The sequence below is a fragment of the Salvelinus namaycush genome, chromosome 18, assembly GCF_016432855.1.
Source record: "Salvelinus namaycush isolate Seneca chromosome 18, SaNama_1.0, whole genome shotgun sequence".
Lineage (NCBI taxonomy): Eukaryota > Metazoa > Chordata > Actinopteri > Salmoniformes > Salmonidae > Salvelinus > Salvelinus namaycush.
In genome coordinates this window covers 29,135,086-29,157,613 of record NC_052324.1, presented here as the reverse complement: position 1 = coordinate 29,157,613, position 22,528 = coordinate 29,135,086, and the positions used below count along the sequence as shown (strand labels likewise).

The window sequence follows — 22,528 nt, the reverse complement described above, 5'->3', positions numbered from 1 at the left end:
CCACTGTTTACTCTAGAAGCCCACACCCTTCACAGACTCGCTTCTGGTCAAAGTGAGTGCATAATAATACCTGCACTGCCTTATCTACACTCTAAGCCTGGAGTAGTGAGCTGTATGAGTGCAGATTTATGACAGACTCTAGTCATTCATGTGTATTTGACTATTGAGCTACTATATGTACAGTATACTATTATTATGAATCTAAGCTCCAATCAAAACTCCGAAAGTAGTTGAGGCCTTAGGTGTGTTTAAATGGATTTATACTGCACACATTAAATACTCATATACATTGACACAGAGACTTTACAAAGTTTAACAAGGAGAATAATTGATTGCCAACTCAAGTTCATTCAGCAAATGTCAACATGGTGGTAACTTTGAGCAATATTCTTGTGGAAACAATCTTAAATACCAAATGCACATTTACATATAATCTTAAACAATTTAGATATTTAAGTTTCCTTTTGCAAAACTATAATACACTGAACAAAAATATAAACTTAACATGCAACAATTTCACAGATTTTACTGAGTTACCGTTCATATAAGGAAATCAGTCAATTTAAATCAATAAATTAGGCCCTAGTCTATGGATTTCACATGACTGGGAATACAGATATGCATCTGTTGGTGACAGAACTTTTTTTTTTAAAGGTAGGGCCATGGATCAGAAAATCAGTCAGTATATGGTGTAACCACCATTTTCCTCATGCAGCGCATAGAGTTGATCAGGCTGTTGTCCCACTCCTCTTCAATGTTGCTTGAAGTTGCTCGATATTGGCGGGAACTGGAACACGCTGTCGTATACGTTGATCTAGAGCATCCCAAACATGCTCAATGGGTGACATATCTGAAGAGTATGCAGGCCATGAAGAACTGGGACATTTTCAGCTTCCAGGAATTGTGTACAGATCCATGCGACATGGGGCCGTGCATTATCATGCTGAAACATGAGGTGATGTAGGTGGATGAATGGCACGACAATGGGCCTCAGGATCTCGTCACGGTATCTCTGTGTATTCAAATTGCCATCGATAAAATGCAAGTGTGTTCATTATCCGTAGCTAATGCCTGCCCATACCATAACCACACCGCCACCATGGGGCACTCCGTTCACAATGTTGACATCAGCAAACCGCTCGCCCACACGATGCCATACATGCTGTCTGCCATCTGCCCGGTACAGTTGAAACCATGATTAATCTGGGAAGAGCACACTTCTCCAGAGTGCCAGTGGCCATCGAAGATGAGCATTTTTCCCAAATGAAGTCAGTTACGATGCCGAACTACAGTCAGATCAAAACCCTAATGAAGACAATGAGCACGCAGATGAGCTACCCTGAGACAGTTTGTGCAGAAATATTTTGGTTGTGCAAACCCACAGTTTAATCAGCTGTCCAGATGGCTGATCTCAGATGATCTCGCAGGTGAAGAAGCCAGATGTGGAGGTCCTGGGCTGGCGTGGTTGCCCCTGGTCTGCGGTTGTGAGGCACTGCCAAATTCTCTAAAACGACGGAGGCAGCTTATGGTAGAAAAAATTACATTTAATTATCTGGCAACAGCTCTGGTGGACATTCCTGCGGTCAGCATGCCAATTGCACGCTCCCTCTCAACTTGAGATGTCAGTGGCATTGTGTTGTGACAAAACTGCACATTTTAGAGTGGCCTTTGTTGTCCCCAGCACATGCGCACCTGTGTAATGATCATGCTGTTTAATCAGCTTCTTGATATGCCACACTTATCAGGTGGATGGATTATTTTGGCAAAGGATAAAGGCTCAGTAACAGGGATGTAAACAAATTTGTGCACAAAAGTTGAGAGAAATAAACTTTTTGTGCAGACCAACACTTTATATGCTGCATTTATATTTTTGTTCAGTGTATTTAAAAAATGTAATCATATACTGTTTAGTTATTTTAACCCCTATTCTTCACATCCATCGTGCACCTTCTTCTTTACATCTAAAATGGTGCGAAACACAAGATGCAAAAACACAGAGTCCCCTCATTTAGCAGCAGCTAGTACATGATCAAGTAGAGCAGTACAATAAATAAATCAAGCAATTTATGACCATTATGACATTAGAGAATGAACAAAATAAATAAAAACTAACATTATAGAAATAAGAAAGTGCATCTTCAATTCTTGAGTAAGCAATCCAAATGCCCAGCAATCTAAGAAGTACTAGGTAGGTCGGTATGTTTTCTATTGAGGTCACCAGCACGCCATTCACCTGAGATCCAGGTAACAGTCAGTCTTCATCACCGTCTGAGAATAAGATGCCATCCTCTTGGTCTTCGTGTGTGTTGTCACCTAAGGTGCGTCACCTAAAGAACTTGTCGATGGTGTTCCGAACTGGGCCCAGGGCTTTGGCCTTCTTAGATGGGGGCGGGGGAGACGAGCCTCTCCTGGAAAAGTAGCCAGAACGAAACACAGCACATTATTTAATGGCGTCAGACCGAGGCTCTGCATCTGTCCTCGTGCTCCTAGACCTTAGTGCTGCTTTTGATACCATCGATCACCACATTCTTTTGGAGATTGGAAACCCAAATTGGTCTACACAGACAAGTTCTGGCCTGGTTTAGATATTATCTGTCGGAAAGATATCAGTTTGTCTCTGTGGATGGTTTGTCCTCTGACAAATCAACTGTAAATTTCGGTGTTCCTCAAGGTTCCGTTTTAGGACCACTATTGTTTTCACTATATATTTTACCTCTTGGGGATGTCATTTGAAAACATAATGTTAACTTTCACTGCTATGTGGATGACACACAGCTGTACATTTCGATGAAACATGGTGAAGCCCCAAAATTGCCCTCGCTGGAAGCCTGTGTTTCAGACATAAGGAAGTGGATGGCTGCAAACGTTCTACTTTTAAACTCAGACAAAACAGAGATGCTTGTTCTAGGTCCCAAGAAACAAAGAGATCTTCTGTTGAATCTGACAATTAATCTTGATGGTTGTACAGTCGTCTCAAATAAAACTGTGAAAGACCTTGGCGTTACTTTGGACCCTGATCTCTCTTTTGACGAACATATCAAGACTGTTTCAAGGACAGCTTTTTTCCATCTACGTAACATTGCAAAAATCTGAAATTTTCTGTCCAAAAATTATGCAAAAAAATGTATCCATGCTTTTGTTACTTCTAGGTTAGACTACTGCAATGCTCTACTTTCCGACTACCTGGATAAAGCACTAAATAAACTTCAGTTAGTGCTAAATACGGCTGCTAGAATCCTGACTAGAACCCCAAAATTTGATCATATTACTCCAGTGCTAGCCTCCCTACACTGGCTTCCTGTTAAGGCAAGGGCTGATTTCAAGGTTTTACTGCTAACCTACAAAGCATTACATGGGCTTGCTCCTACCTATCTTTACGATTTGGTCCTGCCGTACATACCTACACGTACACTACGGTCACAAGACGCAGGCCTCCTAATTGTCCCTAGAATTTCAAAGCAAACAGCTGGAGGCAGTGCTTTCTCCTATAGAGCTCCATTTTTATGGAATGGTCTGCCTACCCATGTGAGAGACGCAGACTCGGTCTCAACCTTTAAGTCTTTATTGAAGACTCATCTCTTCAGTAGGTCCTATGATTGAGTGTAGTCTGGCCCAGGAGTGTGAAGGTGAACGGAAAGGCACTGGAGCAACGAACCGCCCTTGCTGTCTCTGCCTGGCCGGGTCCCCTCTCCCCCTCTCTCCACTGGGATTCTCTGCCTCTAACCCTATTACAGGGGCTGAGTCACTGGCTTACTGGTGCTCTTCCATGCCGTCCCTAGGAGGGGTGCGTCACTTGAGTGGGTTGAGTCACTGACGTGGTCTTCCTGTCTGGGTTGGCGCCCCCCCTTGGGTTGTGCCGTGGCGGAGATCTTTGTGGGCTATACTCGGCCTTGTCTCAGGATGGTAAGTTGGTGGTTGAAGATATCCCTCTAGTGGTGTGGGGGCTGTGCTTTGGCAAAGTGGGTGGGGTTATATCCTGCCTGTTTGGCCCTGTCCGGGGGTATCATCGGATGGGGCCACAGTGTCTCCTGACCCCTCCTGTCTCAGCCTCCAGTATTTATGCTGCAGTAGTTTATGTGTCGGGGGGCTACGGTCAGTCTGTTATATCTGGAGTATTTCTCCTGTCTTATCCGGTGTCCTGTGTGAATTTAAGTATGCTCTCTCTAATTCTCTCTTTCTCTCTTTCTTTCTTTCTCTCTCTCGGAGGACCTGAGCCCTAGGACCATGCCTCAGGACTACCTGGCATGATGACTCCTTGCTGTCCCCAGTCCACCTGGCCGTGCTGCTGCTCCAGTTTCAACCTGTTCACCGGACGTGCTACCTGTCCCAGACCTGCTGTTTTCAACTCTCTAGAGACAGCAGGAGCGGTAGAGATACTCTCAATGATCGGCTATGAAAAGCCAACTGACATTTACTCCTGAGGTGCTGACCTGTTGCACCCTCGACAACTACTGTGATTATTATTATTTGACCATGCTGGTCATTTATGAACATTTGAACATCTTGGCCATGTTCTGTTATAATCTCCACCTGGCACAGCCAGAAGAGGACTGGCCACCCCTCATAGTCTGGTTCTTCTCTAGGTTTCTTCCTAGGTTTTGGCCTTTCTAGGGAGTTTTTCCTAGCCACCGTGCTTCTACACCTGCATTGCTTGCTGTTTGGGGTTTTAGGCTGGGTTTCTGTACAGCACTTTGAGATATCAGCTGATGTAAGAAGGGCTATATAAATACATTTGATTTGATTTTACTGCACAATTCTCACTGTCTTCACCAGTATCTGAAACCTTCTTGTCAACTTCTGGTCAATGTTTTAATCTACCACACAACATTTGTGTTTAATTAATTCACAGTCCATTGTGAATGTGCTGACTTTCAAGTCAATTGACAACGTTAATTGATCAATTCAAAGCTAGGGTGTCCCTAACACGATGAGTCAGTAACCATGGGTACATCTAATCAATTCTCTCTCTCCTCTCTGAGTGACACTCCAATCTCTGATATATACATCCTGAGTCAGAGATATGTCTAAGAAGATGTAGCTAATCTCACCTTTTGCTCTTGCCTTTGTGGCGCTCTCCGCAGGGGCTGCTCTCGCTCTGTGGAGGGAAACAGGAAAAGCCATTAGGAAAAAAAGAATGACAACTGTCTAGGTTCGACAAGCAATTTAGTCATTTGTGTTCTTTTCAAAGCTATACAGACTGCAACCTCATAGGCAAGTTAGTTAAGAGGAAACTGGAAGAGACTTTCTTTCCATTGTCAGGATTGAATGGGTGAAGAAGTGATTTATCAGAGGCAGTGAGAAGGGCATGGGAGGCCCCACAGTGTGAAATGAGATGTCTTCTCTCTCTCTCAAAGGAAATCAATACACAGCCCCCACAATACCATGTCACTGAGACAGACAGACAGACTGACTGGCCTCACAGTGGCCAAACAAATTCTTCTAGTTTCACCCTTAGACCAGGTCAGTTTCACTCTTTCTTGGAAGAAAATATACTCAACCTCAATTTACAATCTCCTGGATTACATATGGAGTAAAAACAGGCAGAAACAGGACCCATGTAAACACTGGGGATGTGACTGACATTGGAAGCGCATTGAAAACAGGGTGGGAAAGTTCTTGGTCTATTTTAATGACAATTTGGTATTTTATTAGGATCCCCATTAGCTGTTGCAAAATCAGCAGCTACTCTTCCTGGGGTCCACACAAAACATGACATCATACAGCACATTAATAGACAAGAACAGTTCAAGGACAGAACTACATGTTTCTGGGATGTGTTTTTCCTATTCATATTAATACACTTTAAATTTGGCCTTGTATAAGAACTACAAGACACACATTCATGAACAATGTGCAACAACAGATCAGAACAGCCGTAGTTATAGTCCATACTGTCATTTGCAAAACAATATGTATTGAAAAGCTTAATATAAAGAAAGTTTGAAGATCAGCACTAAATCAGGTAGAGTAGTGTATACCTTTTATGTTAATGTATTTAATCCAGATATCAGTTTTTGTTCTGTACCATTTACATTTTGTAAATAATGTTGGTGCTTTGTTGGACACATGAGTTGTCTTTCGGTTTCAAGCGTGTGAGTTATTTACAGAACTGAACAAATGGAGCTCCATTACGTGCGGTGCGTTCGGAGTGTGTTCGGACCCCTTGGCTTTTTCGCATTTTGTTGTGTTGCAGCCTTGTTCTAACATGGATTGAATTGTTTTTTCCCTCATCGATCTGCACACGGTGCCCCATGGTGACATGTAATGTGTGATCAATTATTAAATAAAACATCTCTGAAACACTGACCTTTGTGGGCAGCAGGTGTTGCATTGTGGGTGGTGCGGTCCACAGACGCCAGTCCTTCAAGCTCATGCAAGACCTCCTGGTTTAGACAGAGGTTAAAGAGGGTGAGGTTATTGGTGTCCTGTGTCACCTGACACACTGGGCAGGTGAGGGCGGGTTCTCTGGGGTCATGTGACTCAACCTTGGGCGTAGTCATTGGCCGAGGGCCACCTGGGGACAACGGACGAACACGAGGGTCACTTTGAGATGAACCCTTCAGGATGTTAGGGTCTGTAACTCTAGGTATAGACACACCTCCATTTGGACAAGTGTTAAGGCAGACAGGGTTCAGGCCCACAGCGTTTAGTGAAATATTAGTTGTACTAGTCTCATACAGAAGTAGTCCTTTATGATCACCTGCACTAGAGTCCAATCGAAGGCCCAATGAGTCCAACATGCACCTACTGAGTGGGTCCCTACCTTTCTCCATCAACCCCTCCTCCCTCCTCCTTTCCCCTTCAGCTATCTCTTTCTCCTCTTCCCTCTCTTTCGCCACCTCCTCCTCACAGACACTGGAGCCTCTCTCTAGTTCTGTGTCTGTGTGAATGTTGTGCTCCATAGGAACCCCACTGAGACACTGGTCAACATGTCTGTTGAAGACTGTCAGGTCTGTGGTGTTCACCTCCCTGAAGCACACAGGGCAGGTCAGACTGTCTGTCCCTGGCTCTGTGGACCAGCACAATGAAGTAGACACATGGGCCTCTGTGCTGTTGGCTGTAGGTGCATGTGTCATGTTGTCAGAAGCTGTCAATGCACTCATAGAGAAGTGTGTCTCTGCTGATGTATTTGGATTATTCTGAATGGGTGTCTGTGTCTGTTTGGGCTTGGTGGCTGATGAGGCTGGGCCCAGTCTGGTCTCTAAGACGTTCCACTTTCCATCCTCTGGTGGGTCCTCTCTCTCAGCTTGCAGCCGCAGCCTCTGGGCGCAAGTTTTTTGGAAGAAGGACTGCTGCTGCTCCCCAGTCCTCCCCACCTCCACAGCTGGGTACCCAGGGGTGATCCTCCTGCCCCTGGCTCTGCTGTACCAGGGAAGGGCAGGGAAATGGCTGGGTCTGGCCTGGAGGCTTAGGTTGATGCTCTTTCACAGGCTTGTGGGAGGAGATCTGTGAGGAGCTACTGGAGTCAGCCCTGCCTTGCTGGAGGAATCCCACAATGCTGTTCTGCAGGGGTTTCTTGTCGTCAGCGCTGACAAAGCTGGAAACTCGAATGCCTGCAGACACGCATGGGTTGATTTTAATTAAAGATAAGAATTAATAACAGAATCAGTAGAAAGTACTTCATATATTATTGATATATACAACATACATGAAAGGTGATATTAACTTCTTATGGCTGCAGGGGCGGTATTGAGTAGCTTGGATGAAAGGTGCACAGAGGTGCCCATAGTAAACTGCCTGCTCCTCAGTCCCAGTTGCTAATATATGCATATTATTATTTGTATTGAATAGAAAACACTGAAGTTTCTAAAACTGTTTGAATTATGTCTGTGAGTATAACAGAACTTATATGGCAGGCAAAAACCTGAGAAGTTCCACTTCCTGTTTGGATTTTTTCTGAGGTGGCAGATTTTCAACTAAGCTCTCATTGAAATTACAGCGAGATATTGATGAGTTTTCACTTCCTACGGCTTCCACTAGATGTCAACAGTCAATAGAACTTTGTCTGATGACTCTAATGTGAAGGGGGGCCGAAGGAGACAGGAATTAGTCACCACTGCCTCAAGCTGACCATGCTTTCACCATGCGCGTTCAAATGAGGAGGACCTCCGTTCCACCGCTCATCTAATTCTCCGGTTGGAACGTTATTCAAGATGTATGTTAACAACATTCTAAAGATTGATTCAGTACATCGTTTGACATGTTTCTACTGACTGTTACGGAACTTTTGGACATTTCGTCACGTTATAGTGGACGCGCTTTGTGACTTTGGAATTGTTTACCAAACGCTCTAACCAAAGTAGCTAATTGGACATAAATAACGGACATTATCGAACAAATCAAGCATTTATTGTGGACCTGGGATTCCTAGGACTGCATTCTGATGAAGTTCATCAAAGGTAAGGAAACATTTATCATGTATTTTCTGGTTTCTGTTGACTCCAAAATGGCGGCTAATTTTATTATATTTCTGAGCGCCGTCTCAGATTATTGCATGGGTTGCTTTTTCCGTAAAGTTTTTTTAAAATCTGACACAGCGGTTGCATTAAGGAGAGGTATATCTATAATTCCATGTGTATAACTTGTATTATCATCTACATTTATGATGAGTATTTATGTTGAAACGATGTGGCTATGCAAAATCACTTGATGTTTTTGGAACTAGTGAATGTAACGCGCCAATGTAAACTCAGATTTTTATATATAAATATGAACTTTATCAAACAAAACATACATGTATTGTGTAACATGAAGTCCTATGAGTGTCATCTGATGAAGATAATCAAAGGTTAGTGATTAATTTTATCTCTATTTCTGGTTTTTGTGACTGCTATATTTCGCTGGAAAAATGGCTGTGCTTATTGTGGTTTGGTGGTGACCTAACATAATCGTTTGTAGTGCTTTCGCTGAAAAGCATATTTGAAATAGGACACTTTGGTGGGATTAACAACAAGATTACCTTTAAAATTATATAAGACACATGTATGTTTGAGGAATTTTAATTATGAGATTTCTGTTGTTTGAATTTGGCACCCTGCACTTTCACTGGCTGTTGTCATATCGATCCCGGTAGCGGGATGCAGCCATATTAAGTATTTTTTTCCAATGGTATACTCCATTTAAACCAGTGAGAGAAGGTAAATTAAGATTACCCATGAGCCTCAGTCTCAGTGGCTGGGGGCTGACGTTGTCAATCTCAGTCTTCAGCAAGTCCTTAGCGACAGCAAAGAGCTCGTCACTCGTAGCAACGGCACACGGCAATGTCCACGCTCTGGTTTTCATCTCAAAGTTGACATTTTTAAGCTTCAACGTCACCGTTTTGCCCTGGAAGAAAACAGAGCAATGACATGGTGAATTACAGGATACATCTGGTTGAACCTGGCGATGGATTCAAAGGACAAAACAGACATTGATTTGACTGATAAATGACACTAAGTGAAAAAGGGTCAAAGACATTTTCCTAAGACCGTGACGACCATCCCCAAGCAGCCTATTCCCCAGGCTGAGGATCACACTGGTCCCTGGTATTCTCCATAATGGCTCTCTATTTCCTCCAGGTATCAAAAGAACATTAGGGCTCAGCCAGGGGGTGATGGTCGTGCCAAGGCAGCTCTCTCTATCGATTGGGAGGGGAACAGACACTCTAGTAATTGTGTGAGATGCTTCTTAGAGACAGATTGATTCTGGGATCCAACACTGGTACTGTGATGTTCTACGACCCCAAAATACCCTCTCAATACCCTCTCTGAGGAAATATCCTTTCTGTTCAAGAACACAGAGAAAAAATAGGCAGCCAGACAATGGCTGTTCACAATGGTGCTGAATACTAACACCGGCCATTACACAGTTCCATGTACTGGCGAACGGTTTTGTATCACATAATAGCCACAAAAAGCCAAATACTAGGGAATCGTTTTTTGATTTCAAACATTTTTGAATCCAAGTGAATTTGTGTTTAAGTAAATATACTCTAAGCGAGGAGAAATGTGCTACACAACTGCACTCTATTCTAGTAATAACCTATACTATTACTAAAGTGTACTGTAATGAACCGAGCTGTACTTTTCAAACCTCTCCTCGGGGACCCCCAGTCGTTCCATGTATTTTAACTATTCCACATCTAGCACAACTGATTCAACTTGTCAACTAATCATCAAGCCTCTGAAAAGGTGAAACAGGTGAGCTAGTTCAGGGCTACAACAACATTGTGAAACGTCTGGGGGGTCCCCGAGGAGAGGGTTGAAAATTACTGCTGTGGAGTACCTTGAGAGCCTCCTTCTGCAGGTCCTGAGCCAGGTCTTGACACAGCTGCCTGCACAGAGAGAACTGCTCCTCTAATGCACTCATCTCTCCAAATGTCCTGACAGAAAATGAAGGAGATAGAGAAACATGTTGGATGTGTGGAGAGTATTAGAGTATGTCCATTATTTATCTATTTATTTCACATATACAGTAAGGTCCAAAAGTATTTGGACAGTGACATTTTTTGTAATTCTGTCTCTGAACTGGATATGTGAAATAAATAAATGCATTTTAACTGAAACAATGACTTTGAGGTTAAAGCGCAGACTATCAGCTTTAATTTGAGGGTATTTTCATCCATATCGGTAGCCTAGCAAGCCACCTGATCTCGCAAGCTGACATGAATGTTCACTGCACAGCGGCAATCAGTCTGGTTATTATGAGGCGATCACATTGGGTGAACCGTTTCGAAATTACAGAACTTTTTGTACATAGTCCCCCCTGTTTTATAGCCTGACAACTCACACCAAATTCTTCCGCTGGTCTGTCGTTCGCTACATACTTTAGTCTGAGAATGCCATCATTGAAGTCGATTGTGGTGACGAGGGGTGTTGTATAAAACAAAGTCAGCAATTAGATTGTTTCTAACTAATCAGAGTATCTAAGCCAATGACGAATTTTAAAACCACCACTTTACACACATGTGTTCTGGCTCAACCCATCGGTTTCTGGACTATTCAGACGGCCCCCGAATGTGTTTGCATTCGGTGAAAGGTCGGGGAGGTACTCAGATCCAGACTCATTGCGGAGAAGAAACTAACGTCCGTAGGCGTGGCGTTGCGTTTGGCTGGAGCAAGGAGTCAGGGTAGCCAGGCAACCCAAATTAACTTGCGTATGTAAGTAGTCAAATGTAGCATTTGGTCACATATTCCTAGCACGCAATAACTACATCAAGCTTGTGACTCTACAGTTTGTTTTGGTTGCGTTTCAGATTATTTTGTCCCAAATAGAAATGAATGGTAGATAAGGTACTGATGAGTGAGAAAGTTACCCACCCAAAATGGCTAACCTCCCATTATTGGTAATGGTGAGAGGCCTCAAACTTTCTCACGATTCATCCATTATTATCCATAATCATGGTAGCATCAATATTAATGTAGAAGTGTTCAGAAATAAGTATTCTATTCTTATTTAGAATAAAAGTGACTCCAAAATGACAAATTATTTACCATTAATTTCTATTCGGCACAAAATAATCTGAAACACAACAAAAACAAACTGCAACAGCATTCAACAAGTTTTTAGTCATAAGCTTGATGTAATCATTACGTGCTAAGAATATGGAACAAAATACTAAACCCTTGACTACTTTAATACACATAAGTGAATTTGTCAAAATACTTTTAGTTCCCTAAAATGGGGAGACTATGTACAAAAAGTTCTGTCAGTTCTAAACGGTTCACCCAATATGGATATAATAACCTCAAATTAAAGCTGACAGTCTGCACTTTAACCTCATAGTCACTGTCATTTCAAATCCTATGTGCTTGAGTACAGAGCCAAAACAACAAACATGTCACTGTGCAAATACTTTTGGAGCTCACTGTATGTTGCCAGAAAAGAAAAACAACTACCTCTCTGTGCTCATGCTTTTTCTCTCCCCGTCCCTGTAAGTAAATAAAAAACAGACAGACTCAAGTCAGATGACTTGAACTCATTTGAAGGATTCATCTACTGTATAGTTGCCCCTCTCTGCCCTGCCCACCCCTTCTGCCTGCCCGGCCAGCACCTCTCAATGTGTGTGGAGCCCAAGCCCAGGGAGATGTCGAGGAAGTGGTGCCAGGATGTCTCAGAGAACAGCAAGGCCAGCAACGCCATCTCCTGGCCAAGATGGATACAGCTGGTGATACCTAGAGCTCCCAGCATCTTCTCTGTCACTTTCCCAATGCCTGATACCTGTCACACCAAAATACCATATTTTACGCATCTTTATTTGTAGGCCATCAGCTTGCAACACGGTCCATAAAAAATATCCTTAAGTAAGCATCCCTTAATAGGCTGTCTAGGTTTGGGGCTGAGGTTAGGTGTATAGCAGCCTACCTTCCGGACTGGCAGGTCCTGTATGAATACCATGACAGCCTGTCGGTTAGAGGGGAGTCTGTACTGGCCGTTGGGTTTGTTCTTATCACTACACACCTTGGCCAGCATCATGTTTGGGGCAATGCCTAGAAGAATGACCAATAAAAGACACATGGCAAATGTGTTACAAGCTTGATGTGACTACATACAGAATAGGATGATGAAGTTAGACTAGGATAGTAACATATCAAATGTTCCCTGAGGTATTTTCACACAACTATGTAACCCTCAGCTCTGTTCCAATAGACACTTCATAGGGAATTTGGGCTCCCGAGTGGCGCAGCGGTCTAAGGCACTGCATCGAAGTGCTGGAGGCGTCATTACAGACCCTGGTTCGATACTGGCCTGTATCACAACCGGCTGTGATTGGGAGTCCCATAGGGAGGCGCACAATTGGCCCAGTGTCGTCCGGGTTAGGGGAGGGTTTGGCCAGTGTAGGCCGTCATTGTAAATAAGAATTTGTTCTTAACTGACTTGCCTAGTTAAATATGCTCCTAGACGTTTCCACTTCACAATAACAGCACTTACAGTTGACCGGGGCAGCTGTAGCAGAGCAGAAATTTTACGAACTGACTTGTTGGAAAGGTAGCATCCTATGATGGTGCCATGTTGAAAGTTACTGAGCTCTTCAGTACGGGCCATTCTACTCCCAATGTTTGTCTATGGAGAATGCATGGCTGTGTGCTCGATTTTGTACACTTGTCAGCAACGGGTGTGGCTGAAATAGCCAAATTCCCTAATAGGAAGAGGTGTCCACATACTTTAGGCCATGTAGTGTACGTTGCTAGCAAATTAACAGTCCTGTATAGAATCTCACCAGCATGCTCATAGAGCCCACGGCCATGGGTTTGTCCTTCAGGTCAGGATAGTCTCTCGTCTCCACCGCAGCGTAGAAGGCATCCATGTCCACGTGCACAATGACACGGCTCAAGTCACGAACCCTCTCCAGGTCAAAGGTAATCTTTTCCACCTACAACAAGATGTTCAGAGGCGACAGAGCTTCAATCAAATTATAACACCTAAATATATGGGGGCGGCAGGTAGCCTAGTGGATAGAGCGTTGGACTAGTAACCGAAAGGTTACAAGATTGAATCCCCGAGCTGACAAGGTAAAAATCTGTCGTTCTGCCCCTGAACAAGGCAGTTAACCCACTATTCCTAGGCCGTCATTGAAAATAAGAATTTGTTCTTCATTAACTGACTTGCCTAGATAAAGAAATATAAAAATATACTGTAGAAGCTATAAACTTACTGTATCTGTGTGTCAGAGGTCGCATAATACCTATGTGTGTGTTTTTTTTATTTTATTTAACTCGGTAAGTCAGTTTACAATGATGGCCTACCCCGGCCAAACCCTAATGACGCTGGGCCAATTGTGCGTCGCCCTATGGGACTCACAATCACAGCCGGTTGTGATACAGCCTGGAATCAAACCAGGGTCTGCAGTGACGCCTCTAGCACTGAGATGCAGTGCCTTAGACCGCTGCGCCACTCGGGAGCCCGCGTGTGTATAGAGCCCGCCTGCACTGTACCTGTGTTTGTGCTTTGCTCAACTGTTGCTCAGTGATGTGTGCTTTCTGCAGCATCATCCTCTCAATGCGCTGGTTCACCTGCTGTTCCTTTTTCATCTCGTTCTCATAGAACCTGGAGCCCTGTAGGAGAGGAAGGTAAACACAGAGGCTGATGACCTCCAGTAACTGGCCATGTTACACTGTGAGAAGAGAACACACTGGGCCTCAACACAAGTGGGTTTGTCAGTTCCTGTGCCATTACATTACAGTAAGGTAGCTAACTAGGGTATTAACTCAGAGTCTAGGCGAGTGTTAGTTTGGGTGTTTGGATACAGACAAAAGTTCTCAACATGGTACCTTGGAGGACTTCATGATGATATTGTTTATCTTGTCCCTGTCAAGGCCCTCCATTCCAGCCTTGTTGTTGTTGAGGGCCATTCTGGAGAGGAAGCCCTCCCCACTGGAGGAGGTCCCCCCAGTCTCCATCCTTTACCTCAAGTGAGACCCTGCATTTAATACATAAAGTTAAAGTTAAACCAAGCAAGAATAATTATGGTAACTAAGTTAACAAGCTAGCTACCACAATATGTACCAAAAGTTGGTTAAAAATATTCTAAACAGCTAGTAACGTTTGAAGCAAGTTTCCAACTATCAATGACAAAAACAAAATTATATTTTGTTTGTGTACTGGCCGAATTTGGCGCCGTTATAAGTATCTTCTTTGCCGATGCATCCTGTCTTCGGTCTTCACTCCTGAGTTTTGAATTTGCTTCCGCATGCTAGCAACGTCATTAATGGGCAGGACCGGAGGTGCAGTCAGAGAATAAAGAGAGAGTACCAACTCGACGGAAAATCTGTCTCCCTCCAGCAGGTGGCGTTTTAATCTCTTTGCACACCAAGCAAGGAGTTTTTGTATGTAGATCAATGAGTTTAGAATTTGGTAAAACATTAAATGAAAGACCTATTTGCAACGTGAGGTTTATTTGATTGAATAGAATTTTCGTAATGCTTAATTTGTTACGAGTGTACTGATATAAAGGTACAATATAAGTAGGACACATGACATCCCCGCAAAACACTTTATATCAGAGTTGTCTCGAGATGGCAATGCATATTCATGACATGAGGCTAGTAGCATAGCATCTCTCCATTGAATTCAGCACAGGTGGCAGTTGAGGGAGAAAGGCTCAATTGGAACGGCCGGAACCGAGCAAATGCAATGGCATCAAACACCTGGAAACCATGTGTTTGATGTATTTGTTACCATTCCATCTACTCCGCTCGTCATTACAACGAGATCGTTCTCCCCAATTAAGGTGACACCAACCTCCTGTGGAATACAGGTGGTTGAAGTCAACAACCCTCATCAAATATTCAAAAATGTTGGAAAATAATTAGATCCACAAATCCAAAGAAAGGATATACGGGAGCTAGACAGCCTGCTGTGCTGCTTTGTGGACAACTACTCCAATTGTTAGGGCGGAGAGACAAGTATCTTGTCTCTATAGAAGTAGAAAGAGTTGTTCCTGCAGGAATGCCCGGCGGGTAGAGAGGCCAATTGATGAAGAAGAAGCTGGGAGCATGGATTTTGTGGGGATGGTTGAGTGGGAAAAGGCTACAGAGACAAGCGGGAACCACAAGAACTTTTGTTATGAGTGTGGGGACCTACTGCCTCTACCTAAGCTGGAGGAGACAGTCTTCTGTTTCAGCTGTGATGAAGGAAAGAGGAAAAGGAGGAAGAAGGCGTCGAAGAGAATGAGGAAAGCAGAGGTTGAGGTTGAATTTGATGAAGATGGCAATAGAAAGGGAGATGGGGAGGCGAAGAAGACTGGTGGCAAGTACAAGCAGAGCAAGGAGTATGCCAGGTCAAGTGCTGGAGGTGAAATAGAAATGAGTGAGAGCGAGTTAAATGGAGTGGAAGCTGTGGTGAAGAGCTCGGAGCCCGAGCCTTTCATCAATGGACATGATAAAGAACAATCTCATCCAGTAGGAGTGACATTTTTTGAGAAAGTGAATCCTTGCCTTTTGGCTGATCCATTTGTGGTTTCAGGGTGGGTGGGAAAGGAGTTGGGTGCAGCTGAGTCATTGAAGGTAACACGTAGTGGGCTTGTGATATTTGTGTATGTTTCTTCTGCCCAGAGGGAGCGAGATCGGTTTATTGCTTTGCTCTTAGGAATAGGGCGCCATTGAAAGGAGTGATTACTGGGGTAGCGGTAAATGTGAAGGTGGACCAGCTGAAGGGGAAGATTCCCGGTGTTTGTGATGCTTGTCGTTTGGTGCGATGCAGACTGGGTGGCATGACTGGTGAGAGTCATTGCCTGTTCTTTTGAGTTTTGATGTTGTCTTTGCCCGATAAAGGGATGTTAGAATATTTCAGTTATCCCGTACAAGGTTTTGTGCTGAACCCATTACGTTGTTACAGGTGTCAAGTTTATGGGCATGTGGCAGCAATGTGTGAGACGTGTGCAGAAGGGCATGAGACAAAAGGAATGTGCAGTATTGGGGAAAGAAGCGTATGTGTTAATTGTAGAGGTGGCCATGGTGCTGGGGATCAGAAAGAAGTGTCCGGTGCGAGAGAGGCAGGTTGAGGTTACCAGGGTTAGAGTAGTGCAGAGGGTGTCATATGCTGACACACTGGAAAAAAGTAAAGGAAGATGGGTCAGGGCGAGGGATCCTGATAGGATTAACGTTCATAGCTATGGTTATCAACTGTACAGCAGAGATGGAACGTAGGTCACAGAAACTAGATGTTGTGGTGGCAGAGAAGTTTTTTGGGGTACCAGATTTGACTTAGAAGAGTTACAGGGTGTGTTGGGTGGCGGTGTCCTGGGGAAAAGAGACAGATGGGTTTAAATAATGGAATAGGGTTGTGTGTTTTAATGAGTATAAGGTTAATGTAGGGTAATTGCTGATATCATTTTTTCTCCATTTTGTTTTGTGGATCAAAGTATAATGGATTTATACCCCGGTCAAGTTGTTGGTGGTAATGCATCATAATTTGTATGCCAACCGCTGTTAAACCTAACTCAAGAAGAAGATGCAGGAATGCCCAACATCCAGGAAGGCCCCGAATTGCGACCGCAATTGCAACCTTCTCTACAGCGCTGATAAACAAAACCTTGACAATACATGTCCATCTACCTAAACTTTAACAGGTGAGCCAGTGTTATTGATTTATTAATATGATCTCTCTACGTAACGTGATTAATTTACTCAAACAATGGAATATCACATCGTAGCAAGTGATTTTGATATAGAGCTCATATATTTTGCGCAGTTTCTGCATAGCGGCGATGATACCGAACAACCACGGGCGGTGGCAAACAGGTTTGGGTCGTCCGGTTCATGACAGCGTACTACAGATTCGCGGGGAGGCTAGCTATCGTACTGTAGGTTCTCGGAGTCTGAGGGCGTCTCTGAAAGGATTTGCCCTGTGTAATTGATCGTAGAGGATATGGCGCATTTAAACAGAAGGACTATTTTGAGACTGCTGCGTTTTGACTGGATTGCTAGCCAGCTAACTAGCTTTAGCTAAATGCATTGCATTTGCTTCTAGCTAACTTGAGATAGCAAACGTTACGTCGTGTTGCTATCGAAACATATAGCCTGCAAGAAGTTGTGGATTTAACGCTACGTTAGTTAGCTAACCATGCAATTATTGCATGCCAGAGACAATCAGGAGTGGCTTGCTTAGATATACTGTCTCATGTTTTGCTACAACGTTTGCCCTCTAACCGATTTGGCAACACTCGCTAGGCCAAGTGTTATCAATTTGTGTATTTTAATTTGCTCGTGGTAAACGCTAGCCTCTAGGTAACTACCAACAACTTGGTTGTTAAATGTCGGAGAAGAGTTCGAACTCGTCGGGCTCAGATGAAGATGTGGATCCCGAATCTGGGCAGCCTGTTGAACTTGGTGGCGTTCTAAGCAAGGTAAGTCAAACAACAAACAATGTATCTTTATTCAAATAGATAATTAGGACTTGATCCTCTAAAAAAAAAACTATGATACAACTACAATAACTAAATACCTGCTAGCTTTTATTCAAAGTTTGATGTGCCCATTGTACACTTCCCTATGGTGTACAATGGTTGGGTCAGATTGACAATCTAAATTACTATCAGCCAATAGGTACAACAAACAAACGGCCGCTGTTACTAATAACAAGCTGCCTGGGCCAAATTGCAATCAGGGATTGACATTAAAGTCTGAAAGGCACTTGCCCAGTATTTTTTGGGGTTGCTCGAGGATTATGATCAGTTGACCAAAAATGTAAATGAGCTATTTATACACAGAAGTGCCATATATCGCCTGCCTTTCATCTACACATGGGGAGGAATCAGAAAGATTCGTTTTAGGCTACTGGAATTCTTTGCAGATTGGTTGTTATTTTATTTGATCACATGCCCAATGGGACAACATCAAAGCAGGCTCCACTGCTCAGTTCACTTGCCTCAAGCAATAGGGTGACCTTTAATGTCAATCCCTGGCCATTAATGGCATCCTTTTGTGGGACATGCAACACCCGCTTCTCTTTCAATTAATCAGGAAATTAATTTAACCAATCATTGTTATCTATAGTGATTGTGTGAAACTAAATACATGACCCCTGTCCTACTGTAAGTACACCGCTAGTAGAGTTGTAGGCTTGAATATCTGCTCTTATGTTTTGTTGACAGTGGACCAACTACATTCACGGATGGCAGGACCGGTGGGTAGTGTTGAAGAACAACACTCTGAGCTACTATAAGTCAGAGGATGAGCGGGAGTACGGCTGCAGGGGCTCTCTGTGTCTCAGCAAAGCTATCATCACTGTAAGTAAGAGGAAATGTTCATTTCCTCTCAGAAAGCAGCATTATGGCACATTTTGGCAAAAAGGTTTGTTCAGACACTGAAATGGTTTAAGTGAAATTACCCAGTTATGAGGCTGTTAGTTCACAGTAGGGGATAGAGAGCAGTATTTTATTAGACAAGGGCATACTGACACTACAAGGAGCACCAGTTGTAAACACATATACATTGTTCTTTATTAGGCATCTGAAATCCTGATTCTGTATTGTAATCTCTGTTATCCTTTGTGTGCCATGCTTCTGTTTCTAGCCAGTTGACACTTTATTCTCCTCAGGCAGGCCTCCTGTTGGTTAGATAAACTGAAATCCAACTCCCTGGTTAAACATTCTATTTTCTTTCTGAAATACCATGGTTCAGTACAGAGGCCCAACAAATGGTGTTACTGCTATTTGTGCAATAGGATTAAATGACTGAAATCAGATTAAAACCATAATATGGGTTGTTGTAACTTCCAATGCAGCTGTTTTTATCTCAATATTAAATATAATTTCTGGATAACAACTAAGTAACAATTAAATACCTTACTGTGATTGTTTTCAATTAAATGGTCAAAAAGAAACAAAAATAGCTTCTTAGCAAAGAGCAATTTCTCATGCAAGAATTTTGCTAGGGCTCTCTGGGAGTGGTCTGAGTTGGGAGGGGAAAATGACAAATTAGCTGTTATTGGCAGAGAGGTTTGGAACTCTTTCTCATTGGTCTATTAACTCATTTACCATCTGGTAATGTCACCAGGCAGGCCAAAAATCCATCTCAACAAAACAGGCTGAAATTTCAAGCAGTTGTTTCTAACAGCTCTTACACTAAGGGAAGGGAAAGGTACAACTGACTAGTTATTACCAACTGAATGCATTCAACTGAAAAGTGTCTATCGCATTTAACCCAACCCCTCTGAATCAGAGAGGTGCGGGTGGCTGCCTTAATCAACATCCACGTCATCGGCTCCCAGGGAACAGTGGGTTAACTGCCTTGCACAGGGGCAGAATGACAGATTTTTACCTTGTCAGCTCGGGGATTAGATCCAGCAACCTTTCGGTTACTGGCCCAACGCTCCTACCCGCCAGGCTACCTAAAGGACATTATCATAATTTACACAGTATTATTCCAACCTCATAGTGTGGATATATACAGTACCAGTCAAAAGTTTGGACACACCTACTCATTCAAGGGTTTTTCTTTATTTTGACTATTTTATACATTGTAGAATAATAATGAAGACATCAACTATGAATGATCAACATGGAATCATGTAGTAACCAGAAAAGTGTTAAACAAATCTAAATATATTTTATATTCTTCAAATTGCCACCCTGTGCCTTGATGACAGCTTTGCACACTCTTGGCATTCTCTCAACCAGCTTCATGAGGTAGTCACCAGGAATGCATTTCAATGCAAGAACAGCTCAAATAAGCAAAGAGAAATGACAGTCCATCATTACTTTAAGACATGAGACATCGCAAAAACCATCAAGCACTATGGTGAAACTAGCTCACATGAGTGCCACAGGAAAGGAAGACCCAGAGTTACCTCTGCTGCAGAGGATAAGTTATTTCGAGTTTTCAACCTCAGAAATTGCAGCCCAAATAAATGCTTCACAGAGTTCAAGTAACAGACACATCTCAACATCAACTGTTCAGAGGAGACTGCGTGAATGAGGCCTTCATGGTCAAATTGGTGCAAAGAAACCACTACTAAAGGACACCAATAATAAGAAGAGACTTGCTTGCGCCAAGAAACAAGATCAATGGACATTAGACCAGTGGAAATCTGTCCTTTGGTCTAATGAGTCCAGATTTTTGGTTCCAACTGCCGTGTCTTTGTGAGACGCAGAGAAGGCTAACTGAGGATCTCTGCATGTGAGGTTCCCACCGTGAAGAATGGAGGAGGTGGTGTTATGGTGTGGGGATGCTTTGCTGGTGACGCTCTCTGTCATTTATTTAGAATTGAAGGCACACTTAATCAGCATGGCTACCACAGCGTTCTGCAGCGCTACTCCATCCCATCTGCGCTTAGTGTGACTGTCATTTGTTTTTCAACAGGACAATGACCAAGAAGGAGAGTGATGGTGCTACATCATGACCTGGCCTCTACAATCACTCGACCTCAACCTAATTGAGATGTTTGGGATGAGTTGGACCGCAGAGTGAAGGAAAAGCAGCCAAGAAGTGCTCAGCATATGTGGGAACTCCTTCAAGACTTTTGGAAAAGCATTCCTCATGAAGCTGGTTGAGAGAATGCCACGATTGTGCAAAGCTGTCATCAAGGCAAAGGGTGGCTACTTTGAAGAATCTAACATATATTTTGATTTGTTTAACACTTTTTTGGTTACTACATGATTCCATATTTCATAGTTTTGATGTCTTCACTATTATTCTACAATGTAGAAAATAGTACAAATAAAATAAAAACCCTTGTAGGTGTGTCCAAATGTTTAACTGGTACTGTATAACACAGGATTTTTTTTTTTTTTTTTTGTATTGGGCATTTAGGTGAATGGTGTCTTTGTGCTTCTAAGAGAGCATTAGTTCCTTTTTTCTATGTAAATGCAACAGACTACAAGGTTTTAACTACTAGCACCACACCTACACAGTCAGTGGCACTCAGTCTGTTTATAATGAATGCAGAAACTAGCCATTGGCAGTGTTTGGAAAGCTACTCTGAAAATAGTTTACCAAGCTACCAGTCACTTAACACTGGAAGAAGTTAAGCTACACTTAAGCTACCCTTACGAGTAATATAAACTCAGCAAAAAAAGAAATGTCCCTTTTTCAGGACCCTGTCTTAAAAAAAAATCCAAATAACTTCTTCATTGTAAAGGGTTTAAACGCTGTTTCCCATGCTTGTTCAATGAACCATAAACAATTAATGAACATGCACCTGTGGAACGGTCGTTAAGACGCAAACAGCTTACAGACGGTAGGCAATTAAGGTCACAGCTACGAAAACTTAGGACACTAAAGAGGCCTTTCTACTGACTCTGAAAAACACCAAAAGAAAGATGCTCAGGGTCCCTGCGCATCTGCGTGAACGTGCCTTAGGCATGCTGCAAGGAGGCATGAGGACTGCAGATGTGGCAAGGGCAATAAATTGCAAGGTCTGTACTGTGAGACGCGTAAGACAGCGCTACAGGGAGACAGGACGGACAGATGATCATCCACGCAGTGGCAGACCACGTGTAACAACACCTGCACAGGATCGGTACATCTGAACATCACACCTGCGGGACAGGTACAGGATGGCAACAACAACTGCCCGAGTTACACCAGGAACGCACAAGGTCCTCACCAGACATCACCGGCAACAACGTCGCCTATTGTTGTCGTCCACCGTTGCTGGACCAGACAGGACTGGCAAAAAGTGCTCTTCACTGACGAGTTGCGGTTTTGTCTCACCAGGGGTGATGGTCGGATTTGCGTTTATCGTCGAAGGAATGAGCGTTATACCGAGGCCTGTACTCTGGAGCGGGATCGATTTGGAGGTGGAGGGTCCATCATGGTCTGGAGGGGTGTGTCACAGCATCATCAGACTGAGCTTGTTGTCATTGCAGGCAATCTCAACTCTGTGCGTTACAGGGAAGACATCCTCCTCCCTTATGTGGTACCCTTCCTGCAGGCTCATCCTGGCATGACAATGCCACCAGCCATACTGCTCGTTCTGTGCGTGATTTCATGCAGGACAGGAATGTCAGTGTTCTGCCATGGCCAGGGAAGAGCCCGGATCTCAATCCGATTGATCACGTTTGGGACCTGTTGAATCGCAGGGCTAGGGCCATTTGCCCCCCCCCCCC

General features: G+C 43.4%; 1 protein-coding gene and 1 pseudogene across 2 annotated transcripts in view; one reads left to right on the top strand and one right to left on the bottom strand.

Annotated features, from left to right (window-relative positions):
• Positions 1-1,831: 1,831 nt before the first annotated feature.
• LOC120062905 lies at positions 1,832-14,635 on the bottom strand (annotated as a pseudogene).
• Positions 14,636-17,216: 2,581 nt separating this feature from the next.
• The window catches only part of LOC120063332 (ceramide transfer protein-like), a 45,870-nt gene continuing 40,558 nt past the window's right edge, over positions 17,217-22,528 (top strand). For both annotated transcript variants that reach the window (XM_039013655.1, XM_039013654.1), the window contains exons 1-2: positions 17,217-17,824; positions 18,572-18,706. In XM_039013655.1, the coding sequence (XP_038869583.1) occupies positions 17,732-17,824; positions 18,572-18,706 (228 nt within the window). In that variant the 5' untranslated portion in view covers positions 17,217-17,731. The remainder of the gene's footprint in view (positions 17,825-18,571; positions 18,707-22,528) is intronic.